Here is a 16,242-nt window from a genome sequence, read left to right as displayed (position 1 = left end):
ATTTTAACCTTCTAATGATGGTGAATAGGAGAGCATCCAACCCCCCCATTACCTCTAATGATGGTGAATAGGAGGCATCCAACCCCATTACCTCTAATGATGGTGAAGTAGGAGCATCCAACCCCCATTACCTCTAAATGATGTATAGAGAGCATCCAACCCCATTACCTCTATAGATGGGTGATAGGAAGCATCCAACCCCCATTACCTCTAATATGTGGGGGAGTAGGAGCATCCAACCCCCATTACCTCTAATGATGGTGGAGTAGGAGCCCAACCCCCATTACCTCTAATGATGGTGAATAGGAGCATCCAACCCCCATTACCTCTAAATGATGGTGAATAGGAGCATCCAACCCCATTACCTCTAATGATGGTGAAAGAGGAGCATCCAACCCCATTACCTCTAATGATGGGTGAATAGGAGCATCCAACCCCCATTACCTCTAATGATGGTGAGTAGGAGCATCCAACCCCATTACCTCTAATGATGGTGAATAGGAGCATCCAACCCCCATTACCTCTAATGATGGTGAATAGGAGCATCCAACCCCCATTACCTTCAATGATGGTGAGTAGGAGCATCCAACCCCCATTACCTCTAAGATGTGAATAGGACATCCAACCCCCATTACCTCTAATGATGTGTGGAATAGGAGAGCATCCAAAACCCCATTACCTCTAATGATGGTGAATAGGAGCATCCAACCCCCATTACCTCTAATGATGGTGAGTAGGAGCAACCAACCCCCATTACCTCTAATGATGGTGAAGGGTAGGAGGGAGCATCCAACCCCCATTACCTCTAATGATGGTGAATAGGAGCATCCAACCCCCATTACCTCTAATGATGTGGGAAAAGGGAGCATCCAACCCCCATTACCTCTAAGATGGTTAATAGGGGAGGCATCCAACCCCCATTACTTAATGTGTGGAGTAGGAAACATCCAACCCCAATTACCTCTAATGATGGTGGAGTAGAACATCCAACCCCCATTACCTCTAATGATGTGGTAAAGGAACATCCAACCCCCATTACCTCTAATGATGGTGATAGGAGCATCCAACCCCCATTACCTCTAATGATGGTGAATAGGAACATCCAACCCCCATTACCTCTAAATGATGGTGAGTAGGAGCATCCACCCCATTACCTCTAATGATGGTGATAGGAGCATCCAACCCCATTACCTCTAATGATGGGTGAATAGGAACATCCACCCCCCCCATTTACCTCTAATGATGGTGAATAGGACATCAACCCCATTACCTCTAATGATGTGGGATAGGAGCATCCACCCCCATTACCTCTAATGATGGTGAATAGGAACATCCAACCCCCATACCTCTAATGATGGTGAATAGGGGGAGGCACCAACCCCAATTACCCCTTTCTAATGGGATGGTTGGAAAATAGGAATAGGAACATCCAACCCCCATTACCTCTAATGATGCTACCCTGTGATGGTGAACTAGAAAACCCTTTGGGACACATGTAGGAGCTTGAGAGGAGTACAGTAGGGTGCATTGCACAGTAGGGTGCATTGCATTCAAGTGCAATTGGCTGATTTAGTCTGAGTGATTTTTAAATGCATAGCTGGGATGCTATTAACTGCAGTGTGGCGCTGTGGGTATTTTAAGTGACTGATCATAAAGTAAGTGGTTGTTAAGGCCTCAGATGAAGTGTCATATTGACGGGTGACAGGTCGTAGGTAAGAGCTGCCTGCTTGCCAGCTGGGGGAGAGGCCACCGACCACGCCGTTTACACAACTATCAAAAGCACAGAGGGAGAAAGGGAGGCACATTGGAGGGCAACACGTTGGCACTATTAAACTCTCCATTCTTCATTTGGTATTGAGGACATTTGGCATGGCTCTCTTTTGTAGGTACATTGGCCAAATCTGCTTAAATTTGAGGTGTTTATGCCCAGTTAAGTAAATTGGTGATTGTTGCCATGATGCTGGTTGCCATGATGCTGGTTGCCATGATGCTGGGTTGCATCCCAAATGGCATCCTATTCCCTATATAGTACACTAGTTTTGATCAGACCTCTGGTTAATAGAAGTGCACTATATAGGGAATAGGGTGCCATTTGTTTCTCTGGCTGTTAAAGCAGTAGTATAGACTGAGAGACGGCCATCTGGCCTGCCTGGTTTTGGCTTTAACTGAATTTGGTAAAACCTTCCTCCTGGACATCAAGAGATTTCCAACACTCCCAATGTCTTTCTGTCTATGTTGGACGTTATGTCAAGTGACTGGTAGTTTTTACCATCTGCTGGTAAAGAATGCTTAGTGTCATTTCTTCTGGGTCATGTTCGTTCAGGGCACACAACGGAGCACAATTTAAAATGTTTTGCAGGTAGTCGCTCCCTGTTTCAGTCCATTTTCTTCAGTTTGGTGCCGAATGAACACAACCCTGGCTTTCCCCTTGGTTCCTCTCTCCTCTTCTGTTCCAGGACCTGTCTGGGTCTATAGATGACCTTCCCACGGGCACAGAGGTGGCTATCAGCTCAGCGGTCAGTGCTTCGGGGTCCACCAGCAGCCAGGGCGAGCAGAGTAACCCGGCCCAGTCGCCCTTCTCACCCCACATGTCCCCTCGCCTGCGTAGCGGCCCCTCCCCCTCCCCCGTGGGATCACCCGTGGGTTCCAGCCAATCGCGCTCCGGACCGATCTCCCCCGCCAGCGTCCCAGGTATAGAACGAATCCCTGCCACCATGCACCTAGGTCTAGGAGACACCTACACACTCTACCACATCTCACACACACACACTCTACCACATCTCTCACACACACTCTCTACCACATCTCTCACACACACACACACCTACTGCGGACAGGGAGTAAGGACCAGTGTGCTAGGCTTGATACAGTAACTGAATGTGTAGTATTTCATCCATTATATTTCAGAGAGCAGTTCTGACACACTGAGACAGCCACAGTGGAGCTGCAACAGCTCTGGTTGTCATGACTGGCTCTTCTGTGGAAGAAAAAAGAGCTCCTTTGTCTCATTCCAGTCAGTTCTTTCTGAACTTCTTTTGAGTTAGTGACTCTATAGTAGCTAGTCACAGTGGGAGGGGGAGAGACGTCTGTTCTTATATCTGTACAGGCAGCTGGGGCAGTCAGGGGAGGTTCTCTAGCTGGTTTATCCTCCAGCTCCAAAACAAAGACCTCGGTCATTAAAATAGTTTCTAAACTATGTTAGCAGTTCGGAGTCACTTTAACACAATTACTCTCCCACAGTGCAGCGTGTTGTTGGCCTTGTTGACTCCAGGGCTGGACTAGTTGGGGGAGTTTTGTTGTTATTTGCAGCCAAAGTTAGTTCATTCCCCTTCTCTCTCGCTGCTCTGGGTGATAACTAGGTCGATGGGAGACCATTTAGCCGTTGACACCCACACACGCTCTCACCCCTACTGGGAGAGCTGTCAGTCATTAGCCCCCACATTGAGGTACCAGTTGACGTGTGATCTCTGCATGCCATCGCCAGGGAAACAGCTACACACACACACTGTAGGGCTCATTAGGGAGGGGTTCCTTTACCTGGACACACTGCTGCTCTTCAGGCCATCACACTGACACGAAGGAGCTGGGGACGTGTGTGTGTGTGTGTCCCACTGACGCTTGCCCCTCTCTCCTCCCAGGCACCCAGATGGCCCCACAGACCCCTGGGAACATGTCTGATGTGGGTTCCCATTCCACCCTGAGCCAGTCCCCCATGTCTCAGGAGAGAGGTGAGATTCTCCTGCACATTACACCACCTGTGACCCACAACCCCCCTCTTCCGGGAGATTTAACATGAAGTCAGAGTAATCAGCAACCAACTCGTAAATCCACGGCCGATTCTGTGGTCAAATCCATGTTCGTTTCAACAGTGGTTTGCTACAGAAGGTCCCCTCTGGTGTACACAGTCTGACACCAGGATGGAAGTCATCTAATTGGACACCATAAGCCGTAGTCCCTCTCTAATGATGTATAGCAGTGAACCTCTGAGTCCATTTCTCCTGCTGGGTTTTCCATAGGATCATTAGTACAACAGATTAGCCATAGATTCCACTCCCTCTATACCTCTGGGCTGCTGTCAGCACCGGGCCAGAACTTCAGCATGTTTCCCACCTATAGGGCTCTGGTCAAAAGTAGTGCACTATGTAGGGAATATGGTGCAATGTAGCACATAGGCTCTGCCTTTATAGAGTAACCATGGCTGTGCCTCTCAGCGGCTGCCAATATGGTTGTCAGTGACCGAGCAGTCAGACATGTCAATCAGGCTGTTTTCTATGGCCCACCCTCAGCCCAGCCAGCCAGCCCAGCACTGGGTAAAGGCCTAGCAAGTAATAGTCAAAATAACACCTCAGCTGCCAGCTAGGCAGAACCTTTTTCTCACTGTCTAAAGGGGATCATTGTAACAGTGGTGGCATTAATACAAACGATTAGTCACTCCGTGGCCCAAGCTTGGGGAGCGGAGTCTATTGAAATGGAGCATGTGAGTGCTGTACCAGCTGCTGACCCACGGGGAAGGGGGAAGTCATCAGCTTTTCCTATTGGCCTTATCAGGACTGTATGAAGAGTATTTTATTAGGATCCCCATTAGCTACTGTTAAAGCAGCAGCTACTCTTCCTGGGGTCCACATGAAACATGTCATAATACRGAACATGAATAGACATGTACATCACAAGGACAGAAATACTTAAAATAAGAATAGATAAAATAGGTCAATGGAACTCGACCAAAACAATGGAAATGCCATGGAAACGCATGAGGGAAAGATCTCTTCGTTGCACCCCCAGTTAAATGTGCCTACGTTTTAGTGTATTTCAGATTATTTTTGAGGTAAAAATTGAAGTGTGGATGTCAATCCCAACACATGTCCATGTCATCGTCACCAATCAACTGCGTTACAGTTAAAAACAACTGACTACACCACCCGTTTCTGTATGCGAGCTATGCTGCCAGTTTATACGCTCTGAAGTTGGCATTTAACAGTCACTTTTAAACCTGAAAAGGGACAACTTCTAAATGTTATGCAGTGAAAACAGCCAAATGGGACATTAGTAACCACATTGTGGGCCTGTTAAAATGCGTCAATCATGACGGAGTTCACCAATATCCACTTGGTTAGATCAGATTTGTTGAATGTGTTCCAATCCGGCGTCCTTCTATCCCCCATAGTCTGCATTCCATTGACCTCTTAACCGCATCTATACACGCTTTCATACATTAATGCCTTAGCATTCCGTGCATCATGTACTCATTCATATTTAAAGGGATAGTTGACCCAACTGAATTTCTTTCTTACTGTGTCTATTGACTGATTACATGGTAAGTAAACCAGTATGTCATTTGGGTGAGCTATCCCTTTGAGAAGTAGTGAGTTTGTGTATTCAAGTGGTTGTATCACTCCTCTGCCCTTAGAATGAGGTTTTGATCAAGTGAGATGAAAAGATCACATTTCAAACAGATGGGAGACCTGTTCCATGGCGGGCGGGCGGATGTATTAGCTATTGTTCTATTTGGCACCCGTTCAGATCAGTTTAAATGTCGATTTGGACGTTTGCTGTAGCATTTGGTAGTGCTTTTCAAAAGGCAAAGGTAAGTGTTACCATTCAACTCAAGCGAGTACACTTCAATTGAACTCAATTGCTACATTGACAATTGGGTTCAAATATAATGGAGTCTGAGAGGAAAATGTCTCCTTTTAAGAGTAGCTAGGTTACCTCAGTCCTAACCTTCCTGTAGTTCTGCTTTCAATTAGAATTATTTTAACAGGTCTCTCTCTCTCCTTTCGCTCTCATTCTTTTGTTCTTTCCAGGGTTCCCACCTGCCATGCAGCGGAACACCACAGTCCCCCAGCAGTCGGGTCAGGGACCTGCCATGTCCCCTCACTCGTCCCCCGGGGGCACCATGCTCCCCCAGAGCTCCTACCACCAGCTGCAGGGGGGCCCCGGCCCCTCGTATGGACCCCAGACCGGCCAGTACGGCCCCCAAGGTAATATTCCACTCCGGGGTGACGTTTTCCCTAAGCTTCCCCTCCCCAAACCTAACCTTAACCATTAGGTAACCATTAACCCATGTCAGCAAAAAGTATACGGTACGCAGACCCACGAGCCACTGCAGCCCCTCATGAGTTCCAGTTTTTGGTAGCCTCACCCCCATACCTGGGAGACCTTTTCCATGGCAACTTCACCCTACTCCTAATATTCCTCCAAGGTAACACATCCTCCATGCCGATGATAATATTCCTCCTAGGTAACACATCCTCCATGCTAGTGGATGATGATGATAATATTCCTCCAAGGTAACACATCCTCCATGCTCGTGGATGATGATGATAATATTCCTCCAAGTAACACATCTCCATGCCGATGATACTATTCCTCACAAGGTAACACTCCTCCATGCTCGTGGCTGATGATGATGATAATATTCTCCAAGGTAACACATCCTCATGCTAGTGGATGAATGATGATAATATTCTCCTAGGTAACACCATCTCCATGCTAGTGGATGATGATGAATATATTCCTCCAAGGTAACACATCCTCCCTGCCTAGTGGATGATGATGATAATATTCCTCCAAGGTAACAATCCTCACTGCTCGTGGCTGATGATGATGATAATATTCTCCAAGGTAACACTCCTCCATGCTAGTGGATGATGATGATAATATTCCTCCAAGGTAACATTCTCCATGCTCGTGGCTGATGATGATGATAATATTTCCTCAAGGTAACACATCCTCCATGCTCGTGGCTGATGATGATAATATTCCTCAAGGTAACACATCCTCCATGCTCGTGGATGATGATGATAATTATTCCTCCAAGGTAAACATCCTCCATGCTCGTGGATGAATGATGATAATATTCCTCCAGGTAACACTTCTCCATGCTCGTGGATGATGATGATGATGCTGGTGCCCATACAGCCTGTTAATTCAATTGCCTTTCACATCAGAACTCTCTCTCCACTGTAGCAGGAGGGCTATTCGTGGATGGTGCCAATTCTATGATATATTCATGGCACCAACATACATTTCTACAGGGTTGGAGAGAGCAGGGTTTTTTTCCACAGTTTAGTAAATCTCCAATCATCCCCAGGTGTTCATGCTTTGCATTCTGTAGCCTACTTTGCCTCTCTCTCTTTCTTTCTCAAACAACCTGTCTTTGGGTTAGAGGAGGAGACTTGTTCATCTCTTTCTCTTCTCTCACACCCTGTCTGGGGTAGAGGAGGAGACTTGTTCCATCTCTTTCTCTCTCACACACACCTGTCTGGGTTAGAGGAGGAACTTGTTCCATCCTCTTTCTCTCTCCACACACCTGTCTGGGGTAGAGGAGGAGACTTGTTCTCTCTTTTCTCTTCTCACACACCTGTTGGGTAGAGGAGGAGACTTGTTCCATCTCTTTCTCTCTCTCACACACACCTGTCTGGGGTAGAGGAGGAGACTTGTTCCATCTTTTCTCTCTCTCACCACCTGTCTGGGGTAGAGGAGGAGACTTGTTCCATCTCTTTTCTCTCTCTCACACACACCTGTCTGGGGTAGAGGAGGACTTGTTCATCTCTTTCTCTCTCTCACACACACCTGTCTGGGGTAGAGGAGGAGACTTGTTCCATCTCTTTCTCTCTCTCACACACACCTTCTGGGGTAGAGGAGGAGACTTGTTCCATCTCTTCTCTCTTCAACCACCTGTCTGGGGTAGAGGAGGAGACTTTGTTCATCTCTTTCTCTCTCTACACACACCTGTCTGGGGTAGGAGGAGGAGACTTGTTCCTTCCTTTCTTCTCTCTCTCACACACACTGTCTGGGGTAGAGGAGGAGACTTGTTCCATCTCTTTCTCTCTCTCACACACACCTGTCTGGGGTAGAGGAGGAGACTTGTTCCATCTCTTTTTATGTGGCTGGTTGTGCTATCCAGCACACCTGGTTGTAAGTACTATTTGAAATCATTTCCCTCCAATGCGTGTCGCAATGGAACCAATAGAAGTTTCCCAAAACTCCAAACCCTGCCCACCTAGTATTTGAACCCAAGTCTTTGTAGTGTGGTGTCCAGAGCCAGACACCAGGCACACAGCAGGGACTATTAATCAGGGATCTGGAGCAGGGAGAGCGGGTGGGGGCAGAGACCCGAGCTATGAAAACACACACACATTGGTCACGCATTCATCAAGGCATGCTACAACACACGAGATGGATTACCGTAATGACCTAATTTGTGTGAGCCCCGTTCCAGATGAGCGCACGACGTCCATGGGTCGGGTTTCACAGAGTAGATTGATGAATGCTGCACACTTTCATCCAACCAACTGGTTGACAGCACACCGCATTACACCACTAATTCACATAACTCAATGCAAACGTCTCACTCCTACAGAAAGACTAAAATAGAAGCCCCTTTCACTACTAACTATAAGCACCAGCACAGATCAGTGTGAACAGACAGGACTGGTTCTGCATCCCAAATGTGTGTCTATTGGGCCCTGGTCAAAATAGTGCACCAAATAGGGAATAGGGTGCTGTTTGGGAAGCAAACTGTTTCTGTGGCCACTCGGGGAGGATGACCTTGTCTGATCCATGTCACAGCCCTGTGTTCCCCCAGGGAAATTCTAGGATTAACATGACTACAGAGAAGCTGATGCTGCCAGTGAATTTCCATATAATTGGCAGAGTCCCAGAACCTCATCCCCTTCTCCTCTCCTTTGCCTGTGAGCAAAGCTCGTTATAGGGATGGAACCAGAATAACTCCAGGAAGAGCCAAAATAGCAGCTCTCCCTGAAACGCCACGGCCGAGTTAATGTATTTTTGGAAGTCTCACATGACATCAAAAGTATGTGTGTGTGTGTGCTTTTTCTCTCTCTTGTGAAATACCCTATGAAAGATTGGTCTGGCTGGAGTACAGAATCTGAAACAGAAGAACATGCGGCAATGCTCTGTTCAAATCACACAAGCTGTGTGTCCCAAATAGAACCATATTCCCTATGTAGTGCACTTCTTTTGAGCAGGGCCTGTCCTTTTGAAAGAAATAACATGGATAGGTGAATGAAGTATCTGTGAATCAAGCCAATTCCAATGTTCTTACGTTCTGATGAACATAACATGGCCAACCTGATGATCCTCAGTCTTAATGTTGATGACTTACTCTATTCTCTGTCTCTCCAGGTAACTACCCCAGGCCCCCTAACTACGGCGGGACCCCCAGTGCCAACTACAGCGGCCCCGGCCCTGGCATGAGCAACAGCCTGGGCATGAACGCCAGTAGCCCCATGCACGGCCAGGGACCTGGGCAGCCCTGTGGCTCCATGCCTGCCGGGCGAGGCCTGGGTCCGGGGGCCAGTGGGCGACCCTACCTCGGTGCCAATACCAACACCATGGCCCCCACCTCTCCCAGCATGCCGCAGCCTGCCGGACAGGGCCAGGGCATGAGACCGCCCCTGCCCAGTGTTAACCAGGAGGCAGGTCTGTGCCCTGGAACCAACGCCATGCAGGGGCCCAACGCTGGTCCCAACCCTTCTGCACAGGGCAGGTGAGTCAGGACAGGGGCCACAGAAGCGATACAGTACTCATCCTAAATGGTACCCTACCCCGATATAGTGCACTACTTTTTGACCAGGGCCCATTGGGAATTCCATAGGGCTCTGGTCAAAAGGAGTGCGCTAGAGTGTAGGGAATGGGTGCCATTTTGGGATTTAACACCACGGGTCATTCTTGTGTATAAGTTCTTCACATTCACTACTCCACACCCCACATATCCTCATTCAGTCATCATCCACACTCTAAGGTTATGAGGTGTGTAGTAAACGCAGTTAGTTTGTCCTCATGTGTCTGTGTGAGTTTGGAAACCAAAGGGTTTCTCTCTCCTCCCTCACGTCAGGCCTCCCTACGTGCGCTCCCCTGCCTACCCCGGCCTGAGTTGTCCTGGGGCGTGCCCTCGCCTCTCTCCTCATCATTCTTCCTCCCCCCACCCCCATCCTCAACCCCATCACTCTCCTTCCCTCCGTCCCCCCCACCACACCCAGGTCAGCAGTGCTCAGAGCCACCCCATGATGCAGCAGGCTGACCAGTATGGGTAGGTGTCAGGTCTGCAGTCTGTAATACATACTCTGTACACTGCTGGTCACAGCACGAACTGAGCACTGGGCTGCACAGGAGATGTACTTTTCCACTGGTCACAACCAATGATTTATATACAGTGCATTCAGAAAGTATTCACACCCCTTGACTTATTCCACATTTTGTTGTTACAGCCTGAATTCAAAATGGATCTACACACAATACCTCATAAGGACAACGTGAAAACATGTTTTTGTAAATGTTACATCACATTTACTTAAGTATTCACACCCCTGAGTCGATACGTGTTAGAATCACCTTTGGCAGCGATTACAGCTGTGTCTTTCTGAGTAAGAACTTTGCACACCTGGATTGTACAATATTTGCCATTATTCTTTCAAAATTCTTGAAGCTCTGTCAAATTGGTTGTTGACCGTTGCTAGACAAACATTTTCAAGTCTTGCCATAGATTTTCAAGCAGATTTACACTACCGTTCAAAAGTTTGGGGTCTCTTAAATGTCCTTATTTTTAAAGAAAAGCGCATTTTTTGACCATTTAAATAACATCAAATTGATCAGAAATACAGTGTAGACATTGTTAATGTTGTAAATGACTATTGTAGCTGGAAACGGCAGATTATTTTAAAATGCAAAAGAAAATCATGGAATATCTACTAATATCAGCAACTGTGTTCCAATGGCACATTGTGTTAGCTAATCCAAGTTTATCATTTTAAAAGGCTAATTGATTTTGCAATTATGTTAGCACAGCTGAAAACTGGCCTTCTTTAGACTAGTTGAGTATCTGGAGCATCAGCATTTGTGGGTTCAATTACAGGCTCAAAATGTCCAGAAACAAAACTTTCTTCTGAAACTCGTCAGTCTATTCTTGTTCTGAGAAATTAAGGCTATTCCATGCAAGAAATTGCAAAGAAACTGAAGATCTCGTACAACGCTCTGTACTACTCCCTTCACAGAACAGTGCAAACTGGTTCTAACCAGAATTGAAAGAGTGGGAGGCCCCGGTGCACAACTAAGCAAGAGGACAAGTGCCTTCGTGTCTAGTTTGAGAAAAGACCCTTCACAAGTCCTCAACTGGCAGCTTCATTAAATAGTACCCACAAAACACCAGTCTCAACATCAACAGTGAAGATGTGATTCCGGGATGCTGGCCTTCTAGGCAGAGTTGCAAAGAAAAAGCCATATCTCAGACTGGCCAATAAAAATAAAATATTAAGAAGGGCAAAAGAACACACACTGGACAGAGGAATATTGGAAAATAGGTGTTATGGACAGACAAATCTAAGTTTGAGGTGTTCGGATCACAAAGAAGAACATTTGTGAGATGCAGGAAAAATGAAAAGATGCTGGAGGAGTGCTTGACGCCATCTGTCAAGCATGGTGGAGGCAATGTGATGGTCTGGGGGTGCTTTGGTGGTGGTAAAGAGGGAGATTTGTACAGGGTAAAAGGGATATTGAAGAAGGAAGGCTATCACTCCATTTTTCAACGCCATGCCATACCCTGTGGACGGTTCTTAATTGAAGCCAATTTCCTCCAACAGGACAATGACCCAAAGCACAGCTCCAAACTATGCAATAATTATTTAGGGGAGAAGCAGTCAGCTGGTATTCTGTCTATAACGGAGTGGCCAGCACAGTCACCGGATCTCAACCCTATTGAGCTGTTGTGGGAGCAGCTTGACCATATGGTATGTAAGAAGTTCTCATCAAGCCAATCCAACTTGTGGGAGGTGCTTCAGGAAGCATGGGGTGAAATCTCTTCAGATTACCTCAACAAATTGACAACTAGAATGCCAAAGGTCTGCAAGGCTGTAATTGCTGCAAATGGAGGATTCTTTGATGAAAGCAAAGTTTGAAGGACACAATTATTATTTCAATTAAAAATGTATAACCTTGTCAGCGTCTTGACTATTTCCTATTCATTTTGCAACTCATTTCATGGAAAACAAGGACATTTCTAAGTGACCGCAAACTTTTGAATGGTGGTGTATGTCAAAACTGTAACTAGGCCACTCAGGAACATTCACTGTCTTCTTGGTAATCAACTCCAGTGTAGATTTGGCTTTGTGTTTTAGGTTATTGTCCTGCTGAAAGGTGAATTAATCTCCCAGTGTCTGTTGGAAAGCAGACTGAACCAGGTTTTCCTATAGGATTTTGCCTGTGCTTAGCGCCATTCCGTTTCTTTTTTATCCTGAAAAAAATGCGCATTCTGTACAGGCTTCCTTTTTTTTCACTCTGTCAATTAGGTTACTATTGTGGAGTAACTAACATGTTGCTCCATCCTCAGTTTTCTCCCATCACAATCATTAAACTCTAACTGCTTTAAAATCACTATTGGCCTCATGGTAAAATCCCTGTGCTGTTTCCTTCCTCCCCGGCAAGCGGGTTAGGAAGGATGCCTGTATCTTTTGTAGTTACATGGTGTATTGATACACCATCTAAAGTGTAATCAATAACTTCACCATGCTCAAAAAGATATTCAATGTCTGCTTTTTTTTTTACCCATCTACCAATAGGTGCCCTTTTTGAGGCATTGGAAAACCTCCCTAGTCTTTGTGGTTTAATCTGTGTTTGAAATTCACTGCTTGACTGAGGGACCTTACAGATACTTGTGTGGGGTACAGAGATGAGGTAGTCATTCAAAAATCATGTTAAACACTATTTTACACAGTGAGTCCATGCAACTTATGTGACTTGTTAAGTACGATTTTACTCCTGAACGTATTTAGGCTTGCCATAACAAAGAGGTTGAATACTTAGTGACTGAAGACATTTCAGCTTTTCATTTTTAATTAATTAGTAAATAACTCTTAACATAATTCCACTTTGACATCATGGGGTATTTGTGTGTGTGTTGGCCAGTGGCCAAAAATCACAATTGAACCTTTGGCAGCGATTACAGCCTCGAGTCTTCTTGGGTATGACGCTACAAGCTTGACACACCTGTGTTTAAGGAGTTTCTCCCATTCTTCTCTGCAGATCCTCTCAAGCTCTGTCAGGTTGGATGGGGAGCGTTGCTGCACGTCTATTTTCTGGTTTCTCCAGAGATGTTCAAGTCCGGGCTCTGGCTGGGCCACTCAAGGACACGCAGAGACTTAGCCAAGACAACGCAGGAGTGGCTTCAGGATGTGTGCTTAGGGTCGTTGTCCTGTCCACCAGTCTGAGGTCCTGAGTGCTCTGGAGCAGGTTTTAATCTCTGTACTTTGCTCCGGTGATCTTTGCCTCGATCCTGACTAGTCTCCCAGTCCCTGCCGCTGAAAAACATCCCCACAGCATGATGCTGCCACCACATGCTTCACCGTAGGGATGGTGCCAGGTTTCCTCCAGACGTGACGCTTGGCATTCAGACCAAACAGTTCAATCTCGGTTTCATCAGACCAGAGAATCTTGTTTCTCATGGTCTGAGAGTCTTTAGGTGCCTTTTGGCAAACTTCATGTGCCTTTTACTGAGGAGGCGCTTTCGTCTGGCCACTCTACCGTAAACACCTAATTGGTTGAGTGCTGTGGAGATGGTTGTCCTTCTGGAAGGTTGTTCCATCTCCACAGAGGAACTCTAAAGCTCTGTCAGTGTCACCATTGGGTTCTTGGTCACCTCCCTGACCAAGGCCCTTCTCCCCCGATTGCTCAGTTTGGCCGAGCAGCCAGCTCTAGGAGAAGTCTTGGTGGTTCCAAACTTCTTCCATTTAAGAATGATGGAGGCCACTGTGTTCTTGGGGACCTTCAGTGTTGCAGAAATGTTTTGGTTCCATTCCCCAGATCTGTGCCTCGACACAATCCTGTCTTGGAAATCTACAGACAATTCCTTCAACCTCATGGCTTGGTTTTTGCTCAGACATTCACTGTCAACTGTGGGACCTTACACAGACAGGTGTGTGCCTTTCCAAATCATGTCCAGTCAATTGAATTTACCACAGGTGGACTCCAATCAAGTTGTTGAAAAATCTCAAGGATGATGGAATGGAAACAAGATGCACCTGAGCTCAATTTCGAGTCTCATAGCAAAGGGTCTGAATACTTATGTAAATAAGGTATTTTTGTTTTTATACATTTGCAAAACTTTTTTTTATTTTTTTATCCTCTTCGCTTTGTCATTAGGGGGTATATTGTGTAGATTGTTGAGGAAATTGTTTTATTTAATCCATTTTAGAATAAGGCTGTAACAAAATGTGGAAAAAGGGGTCAAGGGGTCTGAATAATTTCCAAAGGCACTAGATGACTGAGGGGCACAGTGTTGAAGCCACTGTGCCTCCATCTTGGCTCTCCTCCATTGTAACAAATATTTTAGAACCTATAGAAATGCATTTATTAACGTCTACATACAATTATTATATTAGACACCCTAATGCATACTTTTAAATATGTGATATAAACAAAAATATATACAAATATTTTACTTTAAAGTATCATTTTTAGACATTACTGATGTCACTGTCCCCACTACAACAAACAAATAATTAAATACATGTAATTTTGTCCTTAAGGTTTCATTGAAATTCCATGAATGCCTATGGAAGACTGCTCTTACTGGCGACTGGCAATATGGCCAATCGGTGGTTTGAAAGCCTCTCAATGACCAATACATAGTGTCATCAATCCAGGGGGAACAGACTTTAGTTTGGTGGTGGGAGAAGACAATGGCTGCGTCCCACTATGCCCACCTATTCCCTACATACTGCACACCTTCTTACCAATGCCCTATGGGCCCTGGTCAAAAGTAGTGCAAAATATAGGGAATAGGGTGCCGTTTGGGACACACATAATGGTTAACTGGTTGGGAATGTAACTCCATTAGAGGTGGGGGACATGTCCTCATTACATTTCACTTAGAGGGGAAATTAAGAGGGAGGAATCAAGTGTGGCTGGCTGGCTACCTGTGGGGCAAATAGCCTAGTTGCCAAATCACCAAACCACTGAGTCTTCTCCTCGTCTTTCTCCTCACTGGGTCCATTACCAGGTTAAATAGAGCAGCCTAAATGTTAGGGCTTGATTTCTTTCTCCGCCACCAAATAAGTGAAGGGAAGTGAACAAGTGCATACTTTGGAAGGAAGGGGACATTATTAGGACGCACCCTCAGTGTGCCGTTCAGCGCCCAGGCAGTCTGGCTGGGGGTTGGAAAAGAGCATGAAATAAATGGTGTTACTTTTCACTTGGCTCCCCAGCCTTTTGATGTGGGTATTATTTCCCACAGGATTTAAAAGGTCTTTAACATTTCTTCTGTACTTCTGTTATAAGTGTTGTGTGTTTTGGAGTTGAGGAAAGCTGCTGATGCACTGCTTTTGATGACCAACATGCATTATTCATATTGTCTCACAACTAAAATCTATCTACACCTCCATCTGTCCGGCAGGTCAACTTCAATGTACTGTATTACAGCGGTGGCTGGTGGCGCTTTAAACCGGAGGACAGGCTCATAGTAATGGCTGGACTGGAATAAATATGGTTTCCCTGTGTTTGAGGTTCAATTCCATTCCAGCCATTACTATGAGCCTGTCCTCCCCTCACCAGCCTCCACTGATAGTTAAATGTACTGTATGAATATAAAGCCTTTGGTAATAACATTGTGTATTACGGTGATGGTAAATGACTAACCCAATCTCTTGTTCTTTGGTTTTCAGGCAGGGAATGACCCCCATGCCTCACCATCCAGGCATGAGCCCCAGAGGGATGGCCTCCAGCCCTGGTGGCCCCTACAGCCAGCAGCCAGGGGCCAACACCTCCGGGAGGATGACCCCACAGGGGCCCCAACCTCTCTACAACGCACCCTCAGGTATCTACCTACTCCACACACTGTCCATGTATACCAGACAGTCACAAGCCCCAGTATAACAGTGAACAAGAGGCTGAACTTTTCCCACCCTTCCTCCACAGGGCCCATGCATATGGGAGGAGAGGGGATGGTGTGTCCCACTGACCCCAAACAGAGACCTCCAGAGCAGTACAGGGAGAGCATTACTCCTGGTCCTGCCACCGAGCCCCCACCTAAACCCAAGGTAGGAGTTACAGTTCTAACAGGCTCCTCGTCAGTACCTCTCAAAGCATGTCCTAATAACACGTGTGTTTGGAAGAGGAACCTGAATGTGGCAAAGCTCAGCAAACACAGCATCTAACGAGGCAGCAGACAAAAAGGAATGCAGAGAATTGAGAGAAAACATCCTTTGTTTGGCGTCATTGTGAGGATTT

General features: G+C 46.2%; 1 protein-coding gene and 1 long non-coding RNA gene across 6 annotated transcripts in view; one reads left to right on the top strand and one right to left on the bottom strand.

The window, feature by feature from the left end:
- The window catches only part of LOC111954672 (AT-rich interactive domain-containing protein 1B), a 95,488-nt gene that overhangs the window by 60,148 nt on the left and 19,098 nt on the right, over nucleotides 1–16,242 (top strand). For all 5 annotated transcript variants that reach the window (XM_023974565.2, XM_023974566.2, XM_023974564.2 and 2 more), the window contains 6 exons: nucleotides 2,457–2,691; nucleotides 3,639–3,728; nucleotides 5,805–5,981; nucleotides 9,151–9,514; nucleotides 15,678–15,829; nucleotides 15,931–16,052. In XM_023974565.2, the coding sequence (XP_023830333.1) occupies nucleotides 2,457–2,691; nucleotides 3,639–3,728; nucleotides 5,805–5,981; nucleotides 9,151–9,514; nucleotides 15,678–15,829; nucleotides 15,931–16,052 (1,140 nt within the window). The remainder of the gene's footprint in view (nucleotides 1–2,456; nucleotides 2,692–3,638; nucleotides 3,729–5,804; nucleotides 5,982–9,150; nucleotides 9,515–15,677; nucleotides 15,830–15,930; nucleotides 16,053–16,242) is intronic.
- Nucleotides 7,545–7,871, bottom strand: LOC139023215 (uncharacterized). The gene is made up of 3 exons (XR_011474356.1): nucleotides 7,793–7,871; nucleotides 7,681–7,734; nucleotides 7,545–7,630 (listed from the first exon to the last, which is right to left on the bottom strand). It is a non-coding gene; the product is annotated as an uncharacterized lncRNA (long non-coding RNA).

The sequence above is a fragment of the Salvelinus sp. IW2-2015 genome, linkage group LG28 (assembly GCF_002910315.2).
Source record: "Salvelinus sp. IW2-2015 linkage group LG28, ASM291031v2, whole genome shotgun sequence".
Classification (NCBI taxonomy): Eukaryota; Metazoa; Chordata; class Actinopteri; order Salmoniformes; family Salmonidae; genus Salvelinus; species Salvelinus sp. IW2-2015.
This window is presented reverse-complemented; position numbering and strand designations above follow the sequence as displayed.